Source organism: Amblyomma mixtum, chromosome 10, assembly GCF_055824585.1.
Source record: "Amblyomma mixtum isolate Tamu chromosome 10, ASM5582458v1, whole genome shotgun sequence".
Lineage (NCBI taxonomy): Eukaryota > Metazoa > Arthropoda > Arachnida > Ixodida > Ixodidae > Amblyomma > Amblyomma mixtum.
Genome location: NC_143021.1, coordinates 164580326 through 164596879, shown reverse-complemented (window position 1 = coordinate 164596879; position 16554 = coordinate 164580326). Strand labels below are relative to the sequence as shown.

Sequence of the window (16554 nt, the reverse complement as noted above, 5' to 3'; positions counted from 1 at the left end):
TGAGAATGTGAAATCAGTGCTAATCATGCCAGATTTCAAATTGAGGGACGCATGCAAAATTTGAAGCAAACCAGCCTTCTACCGAAAATATCGTTCTGCGGTGGGTCTGTTCTTTTGAATGGTGGCATGTATTGTAGAAACGATGCTGGATATCGATATGCAAGTTATGTCTCGCCTGAGGCTAGCTTGTGAATGACTGCCGTGGTTATGAATTTCTTGTTGCCTGGCCCACTTCGAAATGTGGTTAAACAGTTGTGTTCCATTCTGCGACCGGCTCCTTTTTGTGCCTTGCATTTTGCCTTACATGCTTGATTCTAGTCCATTTTTTGCACTGTGCTGCTGTTAAATGTGTCTTTTTACCTTGCAGCAATCTCCACATAGCTTTACCAGCAATGCCTCTTCCAAGCTGTCCAGTATAGCTGTGCCAGCCTTTCACTTGGTGCTAGGATGCCCAGCAAGCAAGCAGGCTTTTGAGGTAAACACTGAAGACATCTTCCGACACAAGTAGCTTTTATTTTCCTAGTCCACTGCTACTTGTGTGACCCCTCGTTATGTTGATTTTGGCAAGTTAGGTTGCCTATTAAGGGCTCTCTTTTGTTTTTCACCTGCTGCTGTGGCCTACTGCATTGGTGTTCGGCTACTGAGCCCAAAGACGCGGGATTGAATTGTGGTGGCTTCGTTTCGACAAGGCGAAATGCATATTTGCTCGTGTGTTATGCAATGTCAGTGTATGTTAAAGAATCTTTGGTGGTCGAAATTTATGCACAGCCCTCCTCTATGAATGGAGCTATTGTTCAACTTTGAGGCATTAAAGGGGCACTGATGGCAAGCTGAAGTTGACCTGTGATGATGAAGTTCCGCATCCTAACCACAAAGACGACACTTTTTCTGAAAGTGGAGCTTTATAAGCCAGAGAAAGCAAAACATACAATTTTCATCAGCACCGGCTGATTTCGGAAGTAAATTGCGATGCGCTGACTCCGTTTTTTTTGGCACAGATTCCAGAGGCTAGGCTGAACTGCCATTCACCTCAGAACGGTTATCATGGAGTCCTTTGTGTAGACTTCATGAGTTCAAATCGAGTGGCGGGAAAATTTTTAAATGTCATTTTCGCGCCAATCATTGTGTTGATGGCCTTTGCGCTGCTGTTAAAAACCGGGATAGCAGTATGGTATCCCATAAAACTAGGTTCAGGACTTGCAGGAAAGTGGTTTATCACATTCCGCTAGCTTGTGCAAGAAACTACTTCAGGGATATGTGCAGGTGTCTTTAATGTGTTCCTGAGTGAGCACTAACTCGTTAGGGGGAAGGCAGCTTCTAATCTGGCACTACAGTGCTAATGTCGTGAGTTTAAATCATAAGATGACCCATCAGTGTGTACGCCTGATTTCTGTGACACTTCAGTGGTGTATAGAAGTGGTAAACAAATATGTAAGGTATTTGATGCATATCTCCAAGGCAACGGCTGTATGAGTAGCGAAGCCATTAGTCAATCTTCAACAGAAAGAATTTTCTCTTTTAGATGACGTGCTTGTATATCAGTGACAGTTATTTGTTGTCCTGCCTTTCGCTGGTGTGGGTCATGTGTGGCGCATCTTCATGCGAGCCTTCTTTTCCTTTGCAAAAAATTCAATTGATAGTCCAACCTGTTTTCTTCTCTTTTCCTGTGTTGCATCTTTTGGCTGGTTTTAAATCTGTAACTGAGCTCAGACCGTGATAATTACAGCCGGTAAACAGGGCTACTGAATGTGAGCTTGGCATACATGCGTACTGTATGTGTGAAAGTGCAGTTTACAATATTCAGAAATGCTTGACAGCCTGACAAGAATCTAAAATTTTGTTGGAATTCCTATTTGTTCTCTGTTCAAGTGTCGAGAGTTTTTCCGCTTCATCGTGTGATGAGAGCCACTTTGGTACTTAAGCTAAAATCTTTTTCTTTAGCCTGCATGTTTCTCACTTTTGGGACAGAAACGTGGAGGCTAATGAAGAGAGTTCAGCTTAAAAGAGTATAGACACCTAATCTTGGTGGCATGTTTTCTTCTCTATAGTGATGCGGAACACACTACTATGCATGAATCACCATCTGGTATTCGCGTGAGACCGCGAAATAATTTATAATCAATTTTTTCTGCCATCCTGTTTCGGTGAACAATTTGACTATGGCTATGACATCAGAGAGAGGTTATAGGTCACGTGAGGCGTGGAAAAACTGCACTTATAATCGCTGCTTCATCATTTTAATTCGCTACAGCGCTGACGCCAGCATTCCTTAAGAGCCAGAAGTACCAATTGTATTGCAGTTTTTCATGCCTCACGTGACCAATAACCTCGCTTTGACGTCACAGCCATCATTCAGCTGTCGAAACCGAAACAAATACAGCAGGAGAAAGAAATTTGATTAGAAATTATTTAGCGGTCATAGGAGGATGCCATGTGGTAATCCGTGTATAATACTTTATGCCTTATTACAAAGAAAAAAACACGTGCCAAACGATAAGGACAGCAAAGTGAGCTATGGAAAGCAAAATGATAAGTCTAACATTAAGAGACCAAAAGGGGGAGGAGTGGGTGAGGGAACAAACGCGGGTTAATGGCATGCTACTTGAAATTAAGAGGAAGAAATGGGCCTGGGCTGTGCTTGTAATGGGAAGGCAACATAACCGCTGGTCCTTAAGGTTAATGGAGTGGATTCCAAAAGAATGCAAGCATAGCAGGGGGCGGCAGAAAGTTAGATGGGCGGATGAGATTAAGAAGTTCGCGGGGATATGGTGGCCACACCTAGCAAAGGACAGGGTTAATGTGGAGACATGGGTGAGTCCTTTGCCCTGCAGTGGGCCTAGTCAGGCTGATGATGATGGTATGTGTCGCACCTGCTGCTTCGTGCTATCAGCTGGCCCATGCTTGGCCGACCAGACTAGCCAAATTTGTGATGTGGGTTTTCTATTGCACCTGCATTTGTGTACACAGAGGACTTGAATGGTAGCAGGCGATGCTGTGCATGTGTTCACGCCACAGCACACATGACCCGCACTGAAAGCTTCTCTGCCTTTAGTAAGACAGCTGCATCAGTCTGGGGCATAACGTATCCCAGTGCTAGAGTATGAGTAAATTGCTCTGGAATTTTAATCTGGTATCAGGTAGCATAGCGCAAAAGAAGGCTAGCGCGGCTACCTAATATTCTCTTGGGCAGCTGTGTTGGATTTTCAGTGCCTGTTAGTGTAATCCGTGAAAGTTCACTGTAACCCATTCGTTTCGATGTAAATTAGGAAGTCCTTAGAGCCCTGTACTTTTTAATGATAATAACAAGGTAATGCAGTAATTCAATTGTACCTGTTCTCTTTCAACACAGTAAAATGCTGCTGGGTCGAGATCACAGTTTTACTTTGTAGGTGTGCTCAGGCTGTCATCATCATCATCAGCAGCAGCAGCCTGACTACACCCACTGCAGGGCAAAGCCTCTCCCATGTCTCTCCAATTAACCCTGTCCTTTGTCAGTTGCCGCCACTGTATCCCCACAAACTTCTTAATCTCATCCACCCACCATTTTTTCCTGTGTGTGTGTCTTTTCGCCATTCTGAAATTCTATCATACAAATGGATTGATGCACGTTGTGGCAGGTGCGTAATGTGATACCACCAGCTCACCCCAAGCTGTGCTCAGATTTGCCTCATTGCTGCAGGAGCAATAAGGCAGGCTTGAGGCTGAGTGGTGCAAAAACATGATTTTTCAAGAATGTCTTTGTGGAAAATGCAATTAATCATGTGAATTTGCTTTCATTTTAGGAGCTGCACACAAGCTGTGCGCCTTTCCATGCTGATCATGCTGGCCAGGTACGCTTATGGTTACATTACTAGGTTGTTTTCATAATGGCAGTTGTGGATTTCTGTGTGGTTTTAAAACATAAATTGTATAAGTATTTGGCCTGCCACAAACGTATAGTGGTGCATTCAAGGCCAGTGTTACAAAGGGATGTTTTGATTGCTGCAAGAACTTGAAGGCCCCTGTGTGGTCACTGTGGAAGGCCCCCTCCCTACTTAGGAATTGCTATTTGGGTTACTCAGTCAATTGGCAGAGGAATAGTGTATAGAGATAAGGGATGGAAGAATGCTTCCAACTAAAGAAAAAAATCCAGCAAGCAGTCATAGAAGCAGAAGTACAAAAATGGCAAGGCTTTCTCTAATTTACATAGAATCTTTTTCACTTAGACTTCTTATTGCATACAACGGCTGATGCTTGGCTTACACACACATTTTCTTTAGGTATGCAGTAGGTCTCACATTCTTGTGTGATATGGTCACGGTGCCAAAAAATGATGGTGGTGTTTAGAAAACTCGGAATATAGAGGAATTTTATTGCTGACCTTATGGAGAACTATGGTAGCTGTGCAGTCGTTATAAATATCTTCCAATATTTTCACATAACACTCTTCTACACCCTGATTCCACAATGCCTGCATGACAGCTGTGGTTCCACCGAGTCAATTGCTGTCTGGTAGTCAATGAAGGCTATATATTGGGGTTGGTTATATTCTGTCCATTTCTCTATCACCTGATTGATTGCATGAATGTGGTCTCTTGTTGAGTATCCTTTACGAAAGCCTGCCTGATCATTTGGTTGATTGAATTCGAAGGTTGTCCTGACTCTATTAGTGATTACCTTAGTAAATACCTTGTAGACAATGGATAGTAAGCTGATCGGTCTGTAAATCTTCAAGTCCTTGACATCTTCTTTCTTATGAATTAAAATAATGTTCGCATTCTTCCAAGCTCCTGATACGGTCGTGGTTACAAGGCAAGCGTGTACAGGGTGGCTAGTTTCTCTAGCACAATCTCTCCTCCGTCCTTCAACAAATCTGCTGTTACCTGATCCTCACCAGCTGCTTTACCCCTTTGCATTGCTCCTGAGGCTTTCTTTACTTCCTCCCTCGTTACTGGCGGGATGTCCCATTGCTATGCTCTACTGCCTCTCTCCGTAACGTTCTGGTTACATTCACTACTGTAGAGATTTGTGCAGAACTCTTTGGCTACTTTAACTATCTTATCCATATTGCTTATGACATTGCCCTCTTTGTCTTTTAGCGCATACATCTGGTTTTTACCTGTGATCAGTTTTCTCTTCACTGATTTTAGGCTACCTCCATGCTTTAGAGCATGCTAGGTTTTCTCCATGTTAAACTTTCTTATGTTGGCTACCTTGCACTTATAAATAACTTCGATAGCTCTCCTAGTTCTATTCTATCTCTGAAGTTAGACGTCCTCATGCTTTGGCGTTTCTTCATCAGACCTTTCGTCTCCTGAGATACCTTAACTGGCTTTATTAATGCCACATCCCTCATGATGGGATGTGGCATTAATGCTACACAGAATACTTGATCGCCGTAGAGATATTTCATCATCTCGCACCAAGCTGCTGTGGCGCCACTGTCACAGTTGATAATTTTGCTGGGAAGCTGTTGTAGCGCTCACACAGTTTTGAAAAGGTGGTATTCATTGTTTTTGTGCTATTGGCAACAGTGATAATACGCTTGCTGCAGTGTTTTGTGGCTAGCCTTCTTTTTTTTTAGTGAAATAAGTTGTAAATTTCATGTTGAGTATTCTTTCAGCGATTAAATTGCTTTGATTTTATTGCTTAGTGTATAGTTGCGAGTGCTCCATGTCTGAGTGCAAATTTCTACCTCTGAAAAGCCTTCAAAATCTTAATAGATGTCCACACTGTTCTAGGGACTCAGTGGCTATTGGAAATGCCCATTTAGCTGTATTCGAGTGCCACTGAGTTAATAGCCATTTGAAAGCCTTCAAAATGCCTGTGTGACACGGTTATTAGATTTTGTGCAGGTTTGATGCTGAGCAGTCTGCGTGCTTGAGTCGGGTTTTCCAGTGTCTGTATTTCAAACCTGAAACTTTTCGAAATCATCGTTAGTTCATTAATGGAAGAAGTACTTGTGCCCTTTTCTGGAATTTCCAGAAAACAGATTAACTGAATTTTTTTGCATATACTCCTACCTTTTTGCAGGTGCTGCATAGTGAGAACCTGTATCAAGACGCCAACCTGCTGGACTTGGAGAAACTGAAGAAATTGTTTAGCCACTGTGTGGCACCCATCATGAGGGATGTGGCATTAATAAAGCCAGTTAAGGTGACCTTATCTATGTCCTTTTGCAAGCATGCTACACACATGAGAGCCATCCCACGAAGCACCGTTTCTGCAAAGCTTGTTATCTCACAACATGCATGCTGAATGATTGGTTTGGTTTGGTTTATGGGGTTTAACGTCCCAAAGCGACTGAGGCTATGAGAGACGCCGTAGTGAAGGGCTCCGGAAATTTCGTCCACCTGGGGTTCTTTAACGTGCACTGACATCGCACAGTACACGGGCCTCTAGAATTTCTCCCCCAAAGAAATTCCAGCCGCCGCGGCCGGGATCGAACCCGCGTATTTTGGGTCAGCAGCCGAGCACCATAACCGCTGAGCCACCGCGGCGGCCCATGCTGAATGAGGCAGTGACAGACAGATGAGGAGGCCTTAATGCAGTACATTAGCGTACCGTGTTGAGCAGTGATGTAGGAGCCTTGCAGCCATGCAAGGTATTATCGGCATCATGATGGTAACTCCATTAGACACTGTCTAGTGCTCTGTGAGCCAGACTCGCCTCTTGAACATTCTGGGACTCACTCTTGGCTCTCGGACATTCTGGAAGTCTCACCCGGCTTGCGCATATTACGTGAGGATGTCTCCTGCTGTACGAGCCTTACGCGGCTTGCGCAGTTATGTGAGAGATGTCTCGCGTTTGCGAGCTTGCTCAGCTTGCGCAAATTATGTGAAATATGTCTCGCGTTCTGCGACCTCGTTCAATCGTCGCATTTTGCGTGGCAATAAACACGCAAAGATAGGCACGCAGAATTCACGCTCAATATTTTCAATAGGGTACGTTTAAGAAAACCAAGTGAGCGGTTAGCAGATGCTAGGGTGAGGTCGATATGGTGATGCTATGTTAGGTCAAACTAAAGGTGCACCCCAAGGTACTTGTATGTTGATGTTTGTTCCACAGTAAAGTAAAGTAAAGGCTTTTAGCGCAAAACGACTAAGAAAGGACGGGGATAGAACACAGACACAAAGGAGCGCTTTGTGTCTGTGTTCTATACCCGTCCTTTCTTAGTCGTTTTCCGCTAAAAGCCTTTACTTTACTAAGATGAACTAACTCGCCCAGCAGAACGTGTTACTAGTTCCACAGTATTGTCATTTAGAATATAAGTGGTTGGAATGCGAGCTGAACGGCGAGTGAAAGATATCAGTTTAGTTTTAGAAACGTTTAATGTCATTAACCGTGATGAGCACGAAGAGCTTACTGCGTTCAGGTCAGATTGTAGGGATTGGCGGTCACTGTCTCTAGTAATGTTACGGTAAATTACGCAGTCATCAGCGAAAAGGCGAACTCTAGATGTTACACAGGCAGGTAAATCATTAATATAGATTAGAAAAAGCAAAGGCCCTAGTACGCTTCCTTGTGGTACCCCAGATGTCACATTAGCAGAGGAAGAGTTAGAATTATTAACGGAGGTAAACTGAGTTCTAGATGATAGAAAGTCCTTAATCCAAGCGAGCACGTTAGGGTGTATATTAAGCTGTGCTAGTTTCAGTAGAAGTCTTTGATGAGGAACTCGATCGAAAGCTGTTGAGAGAGAGAGAGATAAAGAGAGGGGGAAAGGCAGGGATGTTAACCAGAAAGGTTTCCGGTTGGCTACCCTGCACTGGGGAAGGGAATGAGGGGATAAAAAGGGAAGAGAGAAGGAACGAAAGACAGATTGTGAAAGCTGTTGGGTAATCCAGGAAACTGCGTCGACCTGAACGCCCGCGTCAAGTGATAATTGTAAGCCATTAATAAAGCCAGCTAATTGACTAAAAAAATCCCTTGCGAAAACCGTGCTGATAACTGAAAATAATGTTATGATCTTCGAGATAGCTGATGATTTGGCTGTGAATTATATGTTCAAGGACATTGCAAACAGAGCTGGTTAACGAGATGGGTCAATAGTTTAATGGAGAGGAAGGCTCACCTGATTTAAATATAGGTATTACTTTGGCTACCAGCCAGTCATTAGGGATTAATCCGTGTGATAATGATTCCGAACACAAACAGGACAACACAACGCCAATGCTTTGGGATGTGTTCTTCAGCAACTTATTGTTGAAGCCGAGGTGATCCGAACTATTACTTATTTTAAAATTGTTTAATGAAGCTAAAACACCTGTTTCATTAATAACTATTTCAGGCATGCAAATATCTTGGATTATATCTAAATCAGGGAATGAGCTAATGTCTTCTTTGGTGAATACTAATGAGAAGCCGTCGTTGAAAACCTGAGCACATTCTGACTCTTTAATTAAGACGCTGTCGCTGTCGGAAAGCAAAATGTCGGGTTGAAAGCCAGGATTTATGATGCGCCAGAATTTACGAGGGTTGTTGGATAGCAGAGATGTCAGGTCATGATTGAAAAAGTGACGTCGAGTGGATTTCAGTAGTGACTGGTAGTCCTTGTCACAGTGTACTTTTCCCACGCGCTTAGAACACCATTGTTCACTGCCTGCGGGCAAAATCGCTTTTCTTTTTCTTGTTATTCGCACGTCGCAACTTCTGAGTAAACCATGGTGCACTGCTGCTACATCTAATGGTCAATAGAGGAACGAAGTCATCGAAAAGTCTGTTAAAAGTACTCTTGAATAAATCTCAGTTTTGCTGAACAATGCGCAATAAGTATTGATCAATGAACTTAGCAGAAAAAAATTCTAATTCGGAATTTATTTTTTCATAGCTAGCTCTGTAGTGAAATCTGATTTCTTGCAAACGTACATCCGATGATAACATCTCATGGTGCAAACGTACTTGATATCGAAACGGCAGGAGAACAGCTGCTTCTGCCTTTAGAACACTGCATAAGAATGAAATAGTGCATTGGACAGAACCATCGGCTTACCACATCTGGACTTGAGCTGAGCGTTCTCCTCGCGAAGCTCTTCAGCAGTGTTCGTGCCCGCGCTGCGCGAACATCGACTTTGTACTGGCTTGACGAGAGGATGGCGACTGGAGCGGGACGCTGGGCGGACGATGTCTCATGAATGAGGAACGCGCGAAATGGTTGAGGGGCGTTCTTGCAGTGAACGCAAGTAATCACGGGAAAATAGTCTGCCAGCTACTTCCGGTTCCAATTTTCGCCCACTCACTACAGCTGCCACGCATGGTGGCATCGTTTATTCACTCATTTATTTGTGCTGTGACATGGTTCATTGTACAGCATCGTAAGATCAGCGCGTGGTGAGTATGTGCGTGGTAAGAAAAGTTTATTTTGTTCTGTGTTAACATAAAAAATAGAAAACAAAGCAGCTGAACTCAATGCTCTGATCAGTCAAGCACATGCGCAGTGACGCAGCACTGAGCGCGTCAGTAAGGCAGTAAGAAAGCCGACACTCGACCGCCGCGCAGGACAATAAAGTATGTCGACCATTTGCGCAAAACCTCAGCCTCGCTCATTGACAGAGCGTCCACGCATGCTTGTTCAAACAGGCGCGTGCGGAGGCGCTGCAACATTGGAAACATTGTTCTTTGCGGACGCCCATTAAAGGAAGCCTCTCCACGCTGCCGCCACAAAACGAACATGCCGACACACAAGAGCATATTTTGAAACACTTCGAATGAACTAGTGCGCGCTTCCAGGCGGCTTAAAAACATGCGTGACACTAATATCCAAAAGGTGCGCGCAACTACACACTCAAACATTGCGTGCTGCAAAGTTTCAAGGAGACCGCACGGCGGGCATCGGGCGGAGGGCGCCACGCCCCACGCCGCAAGGCGGTCTTTTGTGGGCAGGACCCGCCAGCCTCGCAGCCAGCCGAAGTCCCTTACATCTGCAGGAAGCGCTGCTGAGGTCAGTTGGCGCCAGCGTGCCCCTCTCGTTTTCTGGAGTTGTTCGCGGATCAGCTCAGCGACCGTTAGTGCTTCACACATCCTGGAGGGCGGGGTTTCATCAACATCCAGATCGGGCAGTCTGGCAGTCAACGACGCCAGTGTGCGACGCACGTTAATGAAAAATGCCGGCGGCTGCTCGGCTGTAGGGCCAACCACGTGTTGTGTAAAAAACACGTTACGCGCTGTACCCAGAAAATATGTGAGGAGTGTTCTCCCGGGATAGTCTGGGTTGGGTACAAGATCTCGTACTCCTCGCAAGGCGAGCACATTGCACATGGTGCGGATGCAAGGTATACTAAACCCACCCATGTACGATGGAAGGCGCATGAACATTTGTGACACAAGTTCGGTTTTGCCCGGCCAAACGAAAGAGCCACAGGCCGAGGTTAGCCTGCGAGCAAACGTGCGCGGTGGGTTTGCGACGCGGGCGAAAAAAAACATGCGGCTAGGATTGTGGACTTAACTACATAGCTGCGCTCTGCAATTGAAAGGCGGAAAGTTGACGCCACCGAGAGGCGTTTCTCAGCATTCGTGCGGAGTTTAGTCCAGGTTTCGCGGGCTACTTCCCCGCTGGCGAGGAACACTACTCTCAGGACTTCCACTCCCTGCACCCACTCCACCTCGCCCGCAAGGTACGGTGTGAAGGTGCCAAACCTTAGCACCTTGCTTTTTCTCCTGTTCAATAGGGCCCCCGATATCTCGCTGTACTCGAGAAACAGCCGCGAAAAAGCGGCGTAGCTATCCTCGTCTTTGAGGAACAGCGACACGTCGTCGGCGTAGGCCGAAACCTTGATTTGGCCCTGGCCAGGCAGAGGGAAGCCTCGTATGGATGGGCTGTCGTTAATGCGCCGGATCAGTGGATCCAGGCATAACACGAAGAATGTTGGGGAGAGAGGGCATCCTTTCCTTATGCCCCGGGTGACTCAGAAGGGAGCGCTCTGGTGGCCGTTTACGGAGAGACGAGCATTCAGGTCTGCGTAAAGTAAGCGCAGCGTCCTGACAATTTTCGGTGGGAATCCGAAGGCTTCGAGGACTCCGAACAATTCCGAGTGTTCCACGCGATCGAATGATTTCGCCTGATCAAGCGAAACAAAGCACCCGCTGAAGCCCGTCCTGCTGGCAAATGTGAACAGGTCTCTTGTGAGTGCCAATGCATCAAACACAGAGCGGTCAGGCACGCTGCTGGTTTGAGCCCGGTGGATTAGGTGAGGCAGGATCGTCCGCATTCTTGTGTTCAGTAAAGATGCGACTATTTTGTAGTCTGCATTTAAGAGGCTTATGGGCCGCCATGCTTGCGGGTCGGAGGGGTCACCGCCCGCTTTCGGAATGAATATGATGCGACATTCTCGGAAAGGGTTTGGACGTAACCCATCCGCGAGGAAGCCGTTGACCATCTTCAGCAGCGATCCTTGGATCTGGTAAAAAAAAGGTGGTATAAAAACTTGTTGGAATGCCGTCTGGACCGGGGGAAGAGGCTGCATTCATACTCTGCAGGATGGCGTGCAGCTCTTGGCTTGTGGCTGGTGCGCAAAGGTTTTCATGCAGCTCTTCAGCTACTCGTGGCAAGTTTCCAAAAAACCTTTGTAGAAGCCCGTCATAACGTTCTTGAAGATGTAGCCAACTGTCCATAGAGAACAGGTTCGAGAAGTGACTTGCGAAGATCGTGCAGATATCGGACGTGGTTTTGCTTTGGGTGCCGTCTGGGAGTGTCACGAAAGGCACAGTAGCGGGAGCGAATTCCTCTGCCGTGCCTGCGCGTACGTGTCGTAGCACAGCCGGGTCTGATATAGGCCGCCCGAGCTGGTGTGCAGGACTAGCTGCCCGTAATGACTGGCAGAGCAACACGTGGTAACGTGCTTTAAGTAGACTCAGGTAATCGCTCATGGCAAAGGTTAAGGGTGCTCCCCTCTGCACTATACGGATGCGCTTGAGGGTGTCATTCAGTGCGTGGGTTACCCGGCGTCTGCGGTCTATACCGGCCGCCACCAGAGTTGCCTGCCAACGAGTCTTGAGTGTGTCCCATGAATCAGTCGCAACGAAGCTCTTGGGCAATGCGGCCAACGCCGTACGCAGCGACGCCACGCTTTCCGGGTCTGCCAGTAGGCTCGTGTCCATGCGCCACGTAACAGTACGTGGGGTGTCCTCATAAAAATCGTGCCTGACTGACAAGGGGTGGTGATCGGAAATCACCGGCGTGCCTGCAGGGAACGCAAGAACCTCGCAGCTGACGACAAAAGAAGCGAGCTCTGGTGGAAAATAGAATTTGTCTATCCGACTGGCTGACTGTGCTCTCTCCCACGTCGCTCCAAAGGCATCCTCGTGAAGCTGCACCCACGCGTCAGACAAGCGGAACTGAGTCACGAGATCGCGGAGCGCGGGGGCACCGGCATAACGGCGGCCGTGACCCTGTCTACGGACGTCACGGTCGATGTTAAGAACACAATTGAAGTCACCGACTATAAAAGTGGGGAAGGGATCAAGGAGGAATGAGTCGAGGCGCTCAAAAAAGTCGGAACTACTAGACTGCCGTGCTGGCGCGTATACAACCAACGCACGTACCCGCGGCTGGTTTAGTGTGAAGTCGACCGCAAGAGTGCGGCCGTCCAGCGCGAAAGTGCAATGAGCACCCGCGCGCAGGCAGGGGTTTACAAAGACGACACCAACACCGCACATGTGAGAATCAGTCAACGAAAAATAAGCAAAAACAGAAAACCGGGTGGTGAAATTTAGCACATCAAGGGAAGTACGAAAATTGCATTCCTGTAAAAACAGGATGTCGACGCCCGTGGCCCTGGCAAAGTGCATCACCTCTCTCTGTCTGTCTACGGATTGAAATCCCCGAACATTCAGGGAGAGGAGATGCACAACCGCTATGACTGCCAAGAGCACCGACGGCATAACATACAACCTAAAGAGCGTTGCCATGGGCGGCGCTTGACGCGCGCGGCACTTTTTTACTACAACGTTCGTTAACTGTCCCTTCGGATTCCGATGATTGGGGGTGGGCACGTTTGAAGTCGGGTCTGGAAAAGTCCATTTTTTCGGGGTCGTCGGCGCTTGTGGCCTCGCTCACCGGTTGCTGCGTGGTCTTGGCGACGCTCGCAGCTGAAGCCGATGCCGACGCCAGGGTCGCCGATGGGAGGGTGTGGCTGGCTGGTGACGGAAAGCGCGCGTCGTCCGCACCTTGAGGAGTCGTCGGCCCTGACACCTGGCCGCACGTCAAATCGCCTGTCAGGCGAAGCGGCGTGACTTTGTCCGGTACCTCCTCCAGGTCGCCCGACGTCTCGCTCGACTCGCGCTGCTGCTCGCGGTGTCGTAGGTGTCTGTGCCGGGAAGCGGCGCCAAGGGCTCGGCGAAAACTGCAGCGAACGGCTCCACCTCCTTTGAAGGTGACCCCTCGTGGTGCTGCTCCTTCCCGAGCACCTCCGTCGCGGGGCGGATTCGGGCTCCCTCGGGCGGCTGGTTGGGTGCTCGTCGGCAACCGGCGTCCCGACGGCTGGTGTGCTGCGTGTTTCTGCGGCCACGTTGTCCTTGCTCGGTGCCTTCCTCGAGGCGGCGGCCGCCGCATAGGACCGTGGTCGCAGGCAGTCCGCTGTGGCGTGGCTTCCGCCGCAGCGCCTGCAAGCCGCTCCGCATCCGGCCGTGTCGAGGCCGAACACCTCGCATCGAGCGCACCGCGGCGTTCGACACGCCGCGCCGATGTGGCCGTCCTGCCCGCAGCGGGAACACACCTTCCGGACGCCTCGGTAGTCAAACATGACGCGGTGTCCCTGGATGGTCAGGAAGTTCGGCACCGCCTGCTTCATCTCGATCCGGACCACGCGCGTCCCGTTGCCGACGTGACGACGGCCCTTGAGGACGGGGTGGGTGATGTCCAGCACCTTGCCGTAAGAGGTCAGTGCTGCCGCCAGCGCCGCATCTCCCACGTACAGCGGCACACGAAAAGCCGTCACGTGGACCACGGCGGAACCCACGCAGGCTACTGGGACGGAAGTGCCGTTCAGGTTGAAGGCGCCTTCCACTAGCGCTCCCTCAGCGGACGAATGGGGGCAGGTTCCCGGTAAGTTCAAGAAAAACAACCTCACTAGCCCTCATCACGCGAGGTCAAGAGGTCGCAAGAGTTAAACTTAGCCCTTTCAGATTTTCTGCACCTTCATCACCTAAGATGGTGGAAGACAAAGAAGTTGTTCTTACTAGAACGTTGCCTTCACGCCTCTGCAGCTTTTTTGCAATTTGTGCTATAACCAGGGAGGCGCCGCTCCCTTTCACATACGGCGATGGAAGTGGAGGCTCATGGGCCTCCCTTGGAACCCGGCGGGTCGGCAGCGGCCGCCCAGAGGAAGCGGCTCTACCATCTCAGTGACGCAAGTAGCCAGGCTACCGAGGTGTACTCGGCGGCCAGTGAAGACTCTTCGACGGACGACGGGTTCGTACCAGTCCTCAGCAAGAAGGCCAAGCGAAGACTGCGCCGACGTGAGGAGTCGTCCTCATCAAGCACGTCTACAGTCATCAAGACGCGAGGTCCCCCGACGCATACCATCTTGTTTGTGCCTGAAACGCCAACCGGAAACCTCAACCACCTGAACAGGCAAGCCACGTCTATGTTCCTTGAGGGCCTCGTGCCTGGGGGGATTAAAGACGTGCGAGTCAACCCTTACAAGAACATTATCGCCATTGATGTCACGGAGCGCAGCGCACTGCAAAGTCTGTCCGCCGCTACCAAACTCGGCGACATCAGCGTACGCTCCCATGTCCTCCAAGACAGCGGCACTACAGCAGGCGTCATTTACAACGTCGACATTTCCATCGCTGACGCTGATTTGCCTATTTTAATCAAGCCAGCGTCCAACAGCATCTCTATAATGGCAGTTCAGCGCCTTGGAAGATCTCAGTGCATCAAGCTCACATTCCAGGCCGACTGCATACCGTCGTATGTGAAAGTTGGGCATTTTCGCCACCCAGTTCGACCTTTCGTGCCCAAGCCACTGCAATGTAGAAAGTGCATGAAGATCGGACACGTGAGTGGCGTCTGCAAGAACAACATTGTGTGCTCTAGATGCTCTGATGCACATTGCGGCGACGTTTGCCGCGCGACTACCCTGAAGTGTGCCAACTGCCGTGGCCCTCACGATTCCTCTTCGAAAGACTGCCCACGCCTCAAGAATGAACGAGCAGTGTTGAAACAAATGGTTCGAGACCATTCCACGCACAGAGAGGCCGCTGCTAAGGTGCGACGACGTCGGTCGCGTCGTCGAAGGTCCTCTAAGAAAGCCGTCACTTTTGACAGAGAGGTCTCTAGCACTGCTGCATCTTGTCCTCCTCCTCCGCCTGCCGTATTACACCAAGGCAGCCCGACAGTTGATGAGGCCGGACTTGCTGCATCGGCCGTTACCTGGCCGTCACTCCCGAAACCTCCCACATCCACTGGGTCAGGAAAGTCAATGCCATCTCCAAGTTCGGCGCCTACTGTTGATCCGGAGAAAGGCCAAGATCTCAGCCATGGCCAAGAACTACAGGTTATGGCAATGCTGAAGTCCATCCTGAGTGCCATCCGCGCTGTGCTGGCAGGCCTGCGTACGCCAGCGGCACAGATGCGCTGCAAGTACTAGACGCGCTAACACCAGTCCTAGCGGCGTTACAGTAGCAGGAACAATGGCTCCCCCAGTATTAACATTTCAAAAGCAGCTGAAGCAAGCCTCTATTTTTCAATGGAATGCCCGCGGACTTCAGCCCCGAATTTCAGATATTCGTCATGTTTACGTAAACAATTCCCCATCCTTATCATTTGTGAGCCTAATGTGCCGAAGATATTACGACTGTCGGGTTACGAGGCGTTTGCATCTCCCACGCACCGAGGGAACAGTAAAGTCATCATCTACATTCGGCGTGAACTTACATAGGTGCTTCATCTAGTTCCCCCTAATAACGAGAACCAGTACGTTTGTCTAACAGTGAAGAGGCGTAATCTCACGTTTACGCTTGTGGGTGCGTATTTGTCTCCATCAAGTTGATTTGACGCCGCACGACTGAGTGACCTGATCGCGCTTACACCCGGCCCTTGGATCGTCATGGGTGACTTTAACGCTCACCACACCATGTGGGGAGGCGTTAGAATGAACATTAGGGGACGGAAACTTGTGTCCTTCGCTTCTGACCATGATCTTCAGTGTTTAAATGACGGCTCCCCAACTTATATTCGAGGGACAACTTACAGCAGCTGCCTTGACTTGGCGTTCGTTTCTCGATGCCTTATCAGCGATGTACGGTGGTTTTCGGATATTGAAACCCGCGGCAGTGACCATATCCCTACATATCTGACCATTACTGGCCTTTTCACATGCACCTCTGCCACACGCATGCGACGCATTGATTGGTCAGTGTTTCAAGCACTTCTGGAAGATGCATCAAGAGAAGGTTCATCCGCAAGTTTTGAAGGGAAAGTTAAGGAGGCCATGGAGAACGCGACACGGTTATTCACCCCAATTAAAAACTACACGGAATTCGATATGGAATTGCAGCGCCTGCGATCACTGCGGCGTAGGGCCGAGCGTAGGTACCGACGCACAAAGTTGAGCCTTGACCTCAGAGACGCGA

At 48.9% G+C, this 16554-nt stretch overlaps 1 protein-coding gene across 1 annotated transcript; it reads left to right on the top strand.

The window, feature by feature from the left end:
- Positions 1-214: 214 nt before the first annotated feature.
- Positions 215-15433, top strand: LOC149327611 (uncharacterized). Its single transcript, XM_089564929.1, has 5 exons — positions 215-475; positions 3783-3830; positions 6013-6157; positions 14287-14548; positions 15394-15433. Exons 1-5 carry the CDS (start codon positions 347-349, stop codon positions 15431-15433), a joined length of 624 nt encoding a protein of 207 aa, XP_089421055.1. The 5' UTR covers positions 215-346.
- Positions 15434-16554: the final 1121 nt, after the last annotated feature.